At 46.0% G+C, this 13,210-nt stretch overlaps 1 protein-coding gene across 1 annotated transcript; it reads left to right on the forward strand.

Annotated features, from left to right (window-relative positions):
* Positions 1 to 348: 348 nt before the first annotated feature.
* LOC130375927 (procathepsin L-like) lies at positions 349 to 5,165 on the forward strand. The gene is made up of 7 exons (XM_056583090.1): positions 349 to 462; positions 618 to 740; positions 1,301 to 1,459; positions 2,814 to 3,035; positions 3,591 to 3,756; positions 4,207 to 4,312; positions 4,935 to 5,165. Exons 1-7 carry the CDS (start codon positions 349 to 351, stop codon positions 5,089 to 5,091), a joined length of 1,047 nt encoding a protein of 348 aa, XP_056439065.1. The 3' UTR covers positions 5,092 to 5,165.
* Positions 5,166 to 13,210: the final 8,045 nt, after the last annotated feature.

The raw sequence follows: 13,210 nt of genomic DNA on the forward strand, positions 1-13,210 counted from the left end.
TCAGTGAGGTAATGACAAAAGGGTTGATAGCAGAAGTCGATCAAATCATGCTTCTACTTTCTTCCTCTTAATGATACTCAACAAAGTACCTGTATAATGTGTGTATATCAAGAAAAAATATCTATGTTCCCAAAATAGAATTTGCCTCTTGTTAATTTGTTTTGGACACTTCTTCTATTCATCAAAATGAACAAAAATTCATGTCTTATCCTCAAAGTGTGAAAATATGTTTCTGAATGGGTGACGAGTGGTAGTTGTAAAGCACTGTGGGTGACCACAGATTAGAGTGCTATTCAAGCACTATTCATCTTTTATATACATAACATCTATATGTCTAGTCTTTCTAGCATGCGCTCGCTGGCTCTCTTCCTGACCTTTGCGGTCTTCGGCCTCGCTTCCCCTCATCTCAACGACCAATGGGAAGCATGGAGGGCCGAGTTCCAGAAGGTGTACACCGATGAGGTACGACCCCCGTGCACGCACACACACACACACACACACACACACACACACACACACACACACACACACACACACACACACACACACACACACACACACACACACACACACACACACACACACACACACAGACGGTGTGCTATGGTCTCCTCCAGGCAGAGGCGGTGTACAGAAGGGCCGTGTGGGAGAAAAAGTGGAGGCTGGTGAGGAGGCACAACCTGGAGGCCGAGGCCGGGAACTCCCCCTTCACCCTGGGCCTGAACCAGCTGTCTGACATGGTGGGTCCTCCAGCGCCTCCGTGTGGCTCTCGTCCAGCTAAGTGCTGCTAATTGCAAACAATTTTGATCTGGATAAGACTGGTTCCCTTCGCAGCACTTACTCAAACCATCCATTGACTTCCGGTTGTTATCTCCCTATACGTATCTCATTAGGATTAAATGTGACATATTATACCAATTATTATTATTATTATACCATCAAAAACGGCTTGTAACAGCTAATCACATTCACATCTAGTATAATATGTCACCATTAATCCAGAAAAAGGTTTATGATCTAGGACTTATTTAAGCCAAATGTGTTAAAACAACAACAGATAAAGAACCATAAACAACTATACTGTAATGTGTGGTATCAAGAATTAAATCATTTAATTTTGGAAAAGAATTAGCATAGAATAACATTCTGTTCTTATTGTTAGTCAGATTTAAAATCATGCCGCAAAGTGTTTTTCGTCTAATCTGTAGCTGATTATCTGAACGGATCATAGAAAATGGATAGAAGTCACCACATTTGAATTAGGTCCATCCTTCATGTTTTGTTTCTGTGTGAACTCAAGTCCACAGACGAAGTGAACGCAAAGCTCAACCGTCTCAAGGAGGAAGACCCCGCCAGCTTCGACAGCTGGATCTCCACACGATGGGACAAGGGGGTCGAGAAGGTCCCAGAGAGTGTGGACTGGAGGCAGTACGGCCTGGTGTCTCCTGTCCAAAACCAGGTGAGTGAGGACAGAAGGAGAGAGAGAGAGACGCCAGCGGTCCATGAGCAGCTGCTCCAGGGCGTGGTCAATGTACATCTGCCCGATGTACTAACATGCACACACACACACCCTCACTAATACATAAATACCAACACTTATATTACACACCTTCACACACACACAAAAAAACACACACCTTTACTCACATACACACGTACACATGTACACGTACACACACACACACACGTACACACACACACACGTACACACACACACACACACACACACACACACACACACACACACACACACACACACACACACACACACACACACACACGGTCTGCTATGGTCTCCTCCATAGGCAGAGGCAGAGGCGCTGTACAGAAGGACCGTGTGGGAGAACAACCTGGAGGCCGAGGCCGGGAACCCCAACCTCACCCTGGACCTGAACCAGCTGGCAGACGTGGTGGGTCCTCCAGCGCCTCCGTACGGCTTTTGCTGCTAATTGCAAAACAATGTTGATCTGGATCAGACTTGTTCCCTTAACAGCCCTTAATCAAACCACCCATTGAGTCCCGGTTGTAATCTCCCTATACATATCTGATGAGGTTTGATCTAGGACTAATTCAGGCCAAAGAAAATAAAATCAGATAAAGAACCAGCAACAAATATATTGTAATGTGTTGTATAAAGAACTAAATAATTGAATTTGGAATTGAATTAACATAGAATAACATTCTGTTGTTATTGTCGGTCAGATTTAAAATCATGCCGAAAAGTGTGTTTTGTCTAATCTGTAGCTGATTATCTGAGCGAATCACAGCGAATGGATACAAGTCACTGCATTTGAATTAGTTCCATCCTTCATGTATTTTTCTGTGTGAACTCCAGACCACAGACGAGTGGTCTGGAGCAAAGCTCAACCGTTTAATTGAGAATCATGCTAGCTGGGACTGGACCTCCACACTTTGGGACAAGGGGGTCGAGAATCACCCAGAGAGTGTGGACTTCAGGAAGAACGGCCTGGTGTCTCCTGTCCGAAACCAGGTGAGTGAGGAGGACAGAAGGAGAGAGAGAGAGACGCCAGCGGTCCATGAGCAGCTGCTCCAGGGCGTGGTCAATGTACATCTGCCCGATGTACTAACATGCACACACACACACCCTCGCTCACATATTAACACCCACACTTGCATTATACACCTTCACAAAGACACACACACACACCATCACAAACCTTCACATACACTTACAAACACACATACACTCACACACACACACCCTCACATAGACACACAAACACACATACACAAACATAAACAACCACACACACTAACAAACATAAACACACACAAAAACCTGTAATCCCCAGGGTAAGGACTGTGGCTCCTGCTGGGCCTTCAGCGCCGTGGGGGCCCTGGAGGGCCAGATGGCGAGGAAGACCGGGGTCCTGGTGCCCCTCAGCCCCCAGAACCTGATGGACTGCTGTCTCAAGAACAATGGCTGTGACGGCGGCAAGCTGTCCAACGCCTTCCAGTACGTCATCGATAACGACGGCATCGACTCCTGGAAATACTACCCCTACGAAGAGAAGGTGCCCTCCGTTTTCCTTTTCCTAAAGTTCATTTACTATGACTTAGAACACAAGGTTCTGCTATTTTGCTCTTCTTGAAGGCACCCTGCTCTACCAATCAGTTGCTACAGTCCACTAGGTAGGCTGATGTGTCCAACACACATCTTAGTGGAAACTTCGACTTGCGAGAGTCTCACCAAGTGACACCTAGTCACAGGGGAGGTCAGAATTAGAAAATAGCTTGTCATCTCTAATCGCACTCACACCTGGTGGTAAAATAAGGGCCCAGTACAAAACATGAAGAGGTTAATTGCTGACATTATTGACTCCAAACCACGCCCACAATGTACAGAGAGACAGACAGACAGACACACGTACAGATAGATCAGATGGACAGACGGACCATAGACAGACATAGTTGCATACATATTATACATCTAAACATATACTGTACAGACAGACAGACAGACAGACATCATGACAGCATGCAGCCTATAGCCTGGTATGCCTGTACACGATTCAAACTAGTTGTGTGCGTTTTTTTTTTATTGTAATTATTTCTCTACAATTCCAAAGGTCGGAGATTGCCGGTATTCGTCCCGAGGAAGAGCTGGCAACTGCGTGTCTTTTACCACTGTCCGGAGCGGCAATGAAATGGCCCTGCAAGCTGCCGTGGCAGAGTTGGGGCCTGTGTCGGTCGGCATCAACGCTGGATTGGATTCGTTCCATCAATACAAAGAAGGTTAGGTGAACACATACACCGACACAGACAGTACAACCAATCATATCGCTGGGAAATACACGGTACAGCAAGATCACTGAGATCACTGGAAGACATACTGCAGCAATCAAAATAAGTGATTGCTGCTGGCAAAGCAAGATGGATTCCCCAAACCAATCATGGAGGAGATGCCGTGATTGCTCAGAATTTAGCAGGGATATAGCAGGGATATAGGACAGTATACAGTATAAATTGCTCATGTGGTGGCAGAGGCTTTCAACTCAAAACAGATATTCTAACAGCTGACAGATGGCTCTGCCGTCAAATATAACAGTTTTATTTGTTCGTATTTTCTGACATTATTCACTATTCTTTAATTTAGCATCAGAAAAGTTCCCTTTACTAGAGGTAAGTATCTAATCCAGTTCATGCACTGCTACTTGTTTAAAGCAAAATGCTACTTTTTCGTAGGTGTGTACGATCCGCCAGACTGCGGTACTGAGACCAACACCCATGCTGTACTGGTGGTGGGCTATGACACAGACCAAGGACAAGATTACTGGATTGTGAAAAACAGGTGAAGACCACTCCCATACCCTGTCTGTGTGGAGGCTGTTTGCGTATGTGCTTGGAGCATCAGATAGACATTAAAAAGAAAAACCAAGGAGATGCAGCTGAACATCCTGGTCTGAGGTTCCTAATATTGGAATTAGTAGAATAGATGTTTTAATTGTCATTGGGTTAAATACAGTGTATTTTGCACAACGAAATTGAGGTGCAGATCTTGTTCAGTGCTTTACATATAGTAGTGGGTACCAATGACAGAGGACCGGAGGTTAGTTTGCTAGAATGTGGGAACAATCCGAAATATGCCAATATGAATATCATTTAATCACTTAAATAAACTAAATACTCCCAGTGGAACATTTTAGTACAAATGCGTGACATTGGAGATGAAACAATGTGTAATTTAAGGCAAATACAACTATTTTAACCGTTTAGCAAATGCTTTGAATAGCCTTGTTTCCAGTGGCATCATACATTTTTGTATTCAGCAATGAATTACAAAGACCACACTGATACCGTTAAAAGTGGCACGCAAACTAACAATGACAAAGTATAAAACGTTATCATTGGATACTGTGATTTTTTTTTTTGCTTTTCTCCATATTTCAACATTCCTCCACTCTTCCTTTCAGCTGGGGTTCTAAATGGGGAGAGCAAGGGTATATCCGCATGGCCAGGAACAAGAATCTATGTGGGATAGCGCGCCAACCCATCTACCCTATAGTGGATAACAAAACGGGGTCCCCTCGTGGTTTTTCCAGCATCCAACAGCCTCACGAAGAAATGTAATGTTGAATGCAATAAATGGTTTTGAATGTACGGCAGTGGCGGTTCCTTAGAGGAGGCAACGGAGGCAACGCCTTCTCGTGATTTTCGTAAAAAAATTTAAGTAAATTATTATTAAAAAATATTTTTTTTTCAAAATGATCTATGTGCAATGTGTATTTATTACTGAATAATTACATGAAAATGTTGAAAATGTTAAAAACAACAACTGCGAAGTGCCTTAGCAAGCACGGAGGCTGGCCGACGTTACTCTCAGCATGTTGTGTCCAGGGTTGGCCACTGAAGGGAGCGGAGGCAAAGACGCCAAAACTCACTTTTGCCGCCTTCGAGAATAAAAAATAACCAATCACAATTCAGTTTCACTGTTGCGAGGTAAATCATCTATGCCATATTAAACATAGAAAGGTTACTCCTTGGAACCAATCACAAATCAGCATTTTTTTAAATAATGTTCTGAGCAAATTCGTTCTTTCTAGTCAGTTGCCGCGGCTAACAAGGATAACGACCTAAAAACGATATCAACATGGAGGAGAATATAATTCAATAACTACAAGAACACAATTTTCGAGGCTACAGTTTGAGCATCAGCTGAAGATAGGAGAGAATGGAAGACCAACACCGAGACTGAACTGGATCCAGACCACAAAAGCAGGTGGCTCACGAAGATTCAAGGAGGAGAACTACGCTTGGACGGAATGGCTAGCTGGCTCTGATCTGAAATTATTCTGCTGGCCTTGCATTTTGTTTGATGAACCACCTACACCTAACCCATGGATTAGCATTGGATTTGATGACTTAAAGAAGAACTTGCAAAGAGCCATGGAGAGACATCGCAAGTTAAAGAGCCACATTAATTCCAACTTAAAGTTTAAACTGATTGGACGTGTGCGGATTGATGGAGCCCTCAGCCAGGCAGCTATCATCGCTACCCAGCGCCACAATGGACTTGTGAGAAGAAATCGGGAGGTACTACGTAAAATGATTATTGCAGTGGTATATCTTGGGAAGCAAGAGCAGATCTTCCGTGGGCACAATGAGTCTTACTGTGAGGTTGATCCTGCTAGCTCCACATCTAGAATCAGCCACAGTTTTCAAAGGGACATCAAAAGCCATACAGAACAACATCATTCATAGCAAAGCAATGGTGATTAAGGCAAACATCGATCGCGAAATTAGTGCAGCTCCATTCATCGCCGTGCAAGCCGACGATACAACTGATGTGTCCTGCCAGTGTCAGATCTCTGTCATCCTTAGATATGTTGATGAGAAAGGGAATGTGTGCGAACGATTCTTAGGATTTGAGGATGTCAGTGCAGAAAGAGATGCCGCGGCTTTAACTGAAGTTGTAATGGGAACATTAAGAAAGTACAATCCGGAGGAGAAATTAATATCATACACTGTTGTATGCATATCGTTTACTCTGTCTTGGTTGTTCAGGGATGGCTGTCCCATTAAATGTTAGTTTAATGTTTTGGTTTTCTAACGAAATAAACGAGTCACGCATTCGTGCGCCCAACGTGAGGAATTGTTTCTTTCCATTAAATGCAATTTCCACAATATTATATTTATATGATTGGAAGATTAGTGTCGTTGACCCGGTACGCTGCCATGCCATGCATTACATTTAATCAGCACACTCACACCATGAATGAACTTAACTTTATGAAGTTGAACTTTGTCTGCACGTTTGATTAAAAGTTTAGAAATATTGCACTCTGCTGATACACTGTTAAGAGTCTAGTTTATTTTAGTTATTAGCCTCTCTAACAGCGCCTCCAAACGACGCGTCACGCGAGTATGTTTTTTTAAAAGTTGTGGAGGCCTACGCTTTAGAAAAGACATGCATGTGCGGGTGCACTGCGCGCGTTCATGAATGCGCGTTGATGTTTGCCTCCCTGCTGAGCTCGGCCAGGAACCGCTACTAATGTACGGTAACACTTTATTTGAAGGTGTATGCGTAAGACTGTCATAACACTGTCATTACACTGTCATAACCAGGACATGACACCTGTCATGAACATTATGAACATTATGAAAGTGTCATTCGGTCAATTATGTCACGTTTCATGCAACATTGACAATGTATGAGATGTCTTTGTTATGACAACCTGACATAAGCTGAGACAAAATAACTTGTCGATGTCTTTGTTATGACAACCTGACATTGGCAAAGACAAAATACCTTGTCCATGTCTTTGTTATGACAACCTGACATTAACGAAGTCAAAATATCTTGTCGATGTCTTGGTTATGTCGATTTGACATTAACCAATAACATGACCTGTCATTGTAGTGATATATGAATGTATGGGCCACCGTAGTGCCATACCTGTGACGTCATATCCATGTGTCCAGAAATAAAGCAGTTCTATTAATGAAACCTACACGGTAGTCACGGTTAATGCCTCCGCACATGACATGGTGTCAGAAGTGGCAGATTTACGATTTTTTAAGTGACAATGGCGAAGTTGGGACCTCGAGAAAAGTTTGATTTCACCCGTCCGGCTGAGTGGCCGATGTGGCACCGACGTTTTGATCGCTATCGAGTGGCAACGAAACTAGACCGGGACAGTGGTGTAGTGCAGGTGAACACGCTTCTCTATGCTATGGGAAGTGAAGCGGAGGCTATACACGATTCGTTTGTGTTTGACCGGAGCGTAGCCCTTGAAGACGATGATGACGAAGTAAGCCCTGAGAATGATTCCGACATTGTGATAAAGAAGTTTCACGAGCATTTTGTGCCGGAGAGAAACTAAATACACGGGCATGCTTTCATAAGCGGGTTCAAAAGCCAGGTGAGCCTGTTGAAGCTTTTATCAGAAGCCTGTACGAGCTAGCGCAGTACTGTGAGATCGGAGTGACCAAGGACGAGCAAATCAGGGATAAGATTGTGATTGGCATCTCCGACACGGGAGTTTCAGAAAAGTAACAGTTGGAGCCAGAACTGTCGCTTGAGAAAGCAATTCAAATAACTCGTCAGAGTGAGCAAATAAAACAGCAAAACGTGAGTTTGCGTGCTGACAGTGACTGTGCAGTGGATGCTATAAGACAGGGATGATGGCAATGCAATGGAAGAAATGGCGCGAAGGATAGACCGCAGTGGCAGAGAAGGGACGACAGGGGTGAGTCAGGACAGTTTGCCTGTTCACGTTGCAATGGTCAGCATGGGAATGCACGCCCCTGCCCAGCTAAAAATAAGAGATGCAGGAAATGCAACAAATTAGCGCATTTCGAGGCCGTCTCCGTCTGTCACAGGAAATCACAAAAAGAAGTCAATGTCATGTCTGACTGTACCGAGGAGTTCAGTGAAGATGCATTTTTCGTTGGTGCTGTAATGGAGGCATCAACAGACGTGATTGAGCAGCCTGACTCCGAAAATGAGTGGCTGGTGGAATTGCATGTAAATGCCAGTCCTGTTGAATTTAAAATAGACACTGGTGCAGACATCACACTAATGTCACAGACTGCTTTCAAAAGGCTAGCGCGGCGCCCACGATTGGTCATGACTGGGCCAAACTGTTACCAGCCCAGGAGGTGAAGTGCAATGTGTGGGCAGATTCCTTGCCACAAGTCCATACAAGGGACAGCATTGCAAGTACTGGGTGACTGTTATAAGGGGGCCGTACTCACATAATCTACGGGGACGCAGTGTCGCTGAGAGAATGGGCCTGGTGATGAGAGTCAATGCTGTTGCATCAGATCTGCTAGAGGGTGTGTTTTGGGACATCGGCCTGTTCAAGTGTGACCCTGTGAAGATTGAATTGAAGCCGGATGCAGAGCCCTAAACCCTGACAACGCCGCGCCGTATCCCGTTTCCTCTCCTGCCAAAAGTTGAAGCCGAATTACGACGCATGCTGTCCCTGGGCATAATCGAGGAGGTCACGGACCCCATGGATTGGTGTGCCCCGATGGTCCCTGTCGAAAAGAAGAACAAAGAAGTAAGGGTGTGCGTAGACGCGTAAACGCTTGAAGACATAGCTCCAAAGCTGGCTGGAGCGAAGATATTCCTCACTCTCGACGCTTCATGCAGATTTTGGCAAATCCCGTTGGAGGAGAACGTTCATTACTCCCATTGGCAGGTTCTGTTTCCGTAGACTCCCATTCGGGATAACGTCGGCCCCAGAAATTTTTCAAAGACAGATGTCCACTCTGCTTAAGGACCACGAGGGGGTTGTCGTAGTGATGGACGACATTCTGGTGTATGGAGCCGCGACCGAGGAGCATGACCATAGTCTGAATGCAGTTTTGAGGATTGTCAATGGCAGTGGACTGAAATTGAACAGGGCCAAATGCCACTTTGGCAAGTCAGAAACCTTGCTGGACCCCAGCAAGGTGAGGGCAGTCACCCAAATGGCCATTCCAACAAGTGTCGAGGAACTGGGTCAGGTCCTGGGCCTCATCAACTATGTTGGGAGATTTCTGCCTGATCTCTCCACCAAACTGCATCCGATCACTGATCTGCTGAAGAGGGAAAACGACTGGGTCTGGAGTGAAGCACAGGAAAGAGCGTTTGAGACTGTCAAAGACATGCTTGTGTCAGCCCCTGCACTGGCATACTACGAAGCTAACAGGAAGACTGTCGTCAGTGAAGACGCGAGCAGCTACGGCTTAGGGGCAGCGTTAATGCAGGAACATGGCGGTGAGTGGAAGCCAGTGGCATTCTGTTCTCGCACTGTCAGAGGCCAAGAAAAGGTACTCACAAATTGAAAAGGAGTGCCTGCCGTGTGTGGGGGGCCTGCGAGAGGTTTGCACGCTACGTAGAAGGTATGGACAGTTTTCACGTGCACACAGACCACAAACCTCTTGTGCCGCTTATCAATACAAACAATACAATACAAATACTGGCCAAAGCTCCTCCTAGGTGTCAGAGGCTTCTCATGCGCCTTCTTTGTTTTAATGTGGTTGCCGAGCACATTCCAGGGAAACAGTTAGTCTTCGCGACACACTCTCCAGACAGCCTTTGGCCGAGGTGAGTGATGGGGAGCTGGAGCACGAGGTACAGGCCTACTTGGAATCAGTCGTTGCCAATGCTCCGGTCTCATCACAAAGACTCAGGGAGATCCGCACAGCTACTCAACAGGACGGTGAGCTGCTGCAGATCATAGCCTTTATCAGAAATGGGTGGCCGCCCAAGTCACGGATGCTACCATCTCTACAGCCTTATTTTTCTGCTAGGGCTCATCTCTCCGAAACAGATGGGCTGGTGCTATATCAGGATAGGATCGTCATCCCTGTTGCGCTGAGATCTGCCATACTGGGGCAGATTCATGGAGGCCATCAGGGCCTGACAAGGTGCCGTGCGTGAGCCAGGATTTCAGTGTGGTGGCCATGCATCAGTGGTGAGATAACACAGAAAGTCTCAGCATGCCGATTCTGCGTCGAAAATAGACCCACTCAGCGACGTGAGCCACTACTCACCACAGCCATTCCAGAGGGCCCATGGCAGCGCATTGCAGCAGACTTCTGAAAACTGGAAAAGAAGAGGTACCTCGTGGTGAGGGACTATTACTTAAGGGACCTTGAAATAGCTCAACTCTCTTCAACGTCCACCATGCAAGTCATCAACAGGCTCAAAGCCATGTTCGTGAGATGGGGGATACCACTTGAACTGGTGAGTGACAACGGCCCACAGTTCACATCTGGGGAGTTCAAAGACTTTAGTGAGAAGTATGGTTTTGCCCATACTACTACTTGCCCTCACTACCCCCAGGCGAACTGTGCAGCAGAACGGGCTGTTCAGACGGCCAAGCACATCCTGAAGCAGCCCGATCCACATCTCCCTCTGTTGTGTTACAGAGCTACCCCTAGTGCAGCAACCGGTGTGAGCCCAGATCAGCTCATGACTGGGAGACGCATTAGAACTACTCTTCCTATGTTGGAAGATAACCTACAGTCTGCACCTGTTGACAGACCACAGGTTCAGGAAAAAGACACACAGACAAAGTCGTCCTACCGGTTCTACTACGACTGCCGCCACTCTGCATGTCCACTTCCACCACTTCATCAGGGCCAGGACGTCAGAGTCAAGATTGATGGAGATAAGGGATGGAAAACTCCTGCTACAGTCGTTAGCCGGTGCAAAGAGCCCCGGTCGTACCTGGTGAAGATGGACAGCGGCGCAGTGCTGTGTCCCAACCGGAGACGCCTGCAGGCCTTGCCGGGGTCTGCAGATTCGTCTGAAGAACAGCAGCTGCGGGCGAGACCTACACCACTGCCAAGCGGATCTTCTCCTGCGGCCAGTCCTGCCCTCAGCAACAAGCCACCAGACCAGATGTCACCAGACCGAGCCGTGCGGCATGCATCCCCGCATACACCGCTGGGGGGGGTACAAGTGACTTCAAGAGGTTGTGAGGTCAGACTTCCTTACAGGTATAGGGGACACTTAACTCCTAGGCCTGCTTTAATACACTTATGATACACTTCAAATTAAAGCAGGGATTTGGTATGTTATTAAGTTGAAATGTTATTGTTGAGATTTTGACTGTTTTCATACCGACATTCAGTTGTTATAAGAAATGCACTTTTGAGTTACGAAATGGAATTGGACTGTATGGCGGTTGCCAACGTCGGAAACCCATGGACTTTTTGGACTGTTTCAGAGCAATAGGGACAGCAACTATTGAGGGCAGAATAATACCTACGTTGCTGTGGATGGCGGGCAGTCTACCCCAAAATCCTAGTTCTATGTGACCCTGTTATGGAAATTATGCCTGTTCTGTTTTGGGTAATGCATGGGATATCTCAATGACTTAAAAGGGGGAAATGTAGTGATATATGAATGTATGGGCCACCGTAGTGCCATACCTGTGACGTCATATCCATGTGTCCGGAAATAAAGCAGTTCTATTAATGAAACCTACATGGTAGTCACGGTTAAAGGTCCCATGACATGCTATTTTATGTATTCTTTAATATAGGTATTAGTGGGCAACTAACACAGTATTCAAAGACGTTCCCTAAATTCAGCCGTGGTGCAGAGTTACAGCCACTCCGAGCCAGTCGCACATTGAGCTTCCCCCAAATGCGCTGTTTCGGTGGGCGTGTCAAGGAGGAGGGTGGGGGTGTGGCCCTGAGCAGCTTGCAGCCACCATGCGCTCTGTTTACAGTGGATGTATCGCAATGGCGAGGCGCACACCCTTTAGCCGTGTTCTGTAAATATTCTAGAACACACGGGAGTCCTGGAGCTCTGTATCTAAATATTATCATATAGCCTACACAGATATCTATATCATATAATATATATTATCACGGCCAAAAGCTGTGTGAGCCGATATTATGAATCTCAAACGACCGCGTTGGGTTCTCCGACGTTCCTGGTTCTTCAACGTCCACATCAATGTGAATACACACACTGTAACGCAAGTGTTTCTTGTCGGTTCTTTGACGTGTCTTGTATTTCCACAACGAGACTGTCGTGGGGGTTATCTGAGCCATGGTTGAGAAGGAATTGGGGGAAAGGAACTTTGGTTTGACTCGCTGAAGTTCATGAACTGCGACATGCCGCCGGTTGCCGCGAGGCACCATCGCCCGGCAGCGGGCAGCCGGCAGCGCGCGGTTCAGTCGACTTCAGGTTGATGTGAAAGTGGAAGAACCAGAGACGTCACAGAACCCGACAAAGTCGTTTGTGATTCATAATATCGTCTGGAGGCGCACACAATATGTTATATGATATAGATATCTATGTATTATATGATATTATTTAGATATAGAGCTCCAGGACTATAACGCAAGTGTTGTACACTTCCTTGTTATTTGGATAACCGTTCTGCTGTTGGTGTGATGGCGCATAACGCGTTGGACTCTCGTCTCTGGTATTTCTACAACGAGACTCGTATTGGGGGTTATCTCAGCCAAGGTTGAGAGGCGCTTTCCTGCGTTACCCAAGCCGTGTTTGCGTGTGTAAAGTGCTGGGGTCTCATTATAACCGTTGCGTACGCACAAAACGGGGCTGAAAGTGGCGTACGTGACTTTCCAACTTGAGAGGAAAAGGAGAATTGGTGACACAGACGGTGTGGTGGTGAACTGAAGTCAGACTGAAGAAATGTAGAGTGAGAAGAACGATTATGTTTTATCATCGCCCTTCATGAGTTTAATTTTAACCCGTATCATGCGTTAAATCTAT

Source organism: Gadus chalcogrammus, chromosome 22 (assembly GCF_026213295.1).
Source record: "Gadus chalcogrammus isolate NIFS_2021 chromosome 22, NIFS_Gcha_1.0, whole genome shotgun sequence".
Classification (NCBI taxonomy): Eukaryota; Metazoa; Chordata; class Actinopteri; order Gadiformes; family Gadidae; genus Gadus; species Gadus chalcogrammus.

Bases quoted from the DNA above. Each gene is read 5' to 3' on its own strand.
- LOC130375927 (XM_056583090.1), top strand. From the start codon at position 349: ATGCGCTCGCTGGCTCTCTTCCTGACCTTTGCGGTCTTCGGCCTCGCT. The intron at 463-617 runs GTACGACCCCCG...GGTCTCCTCCAG, and splicing joins AGAAGGTGTACACCGATGAG to GCAGAGGCGGTGTACAGAAG. The intron at 3,036-3,590 runs GTGCCCTCCGTT...ACAATTCCAAAG, and splicing joins ACTACCCCTACGAAGAGAAG to GTCGGAGATTGCCGGTATTC.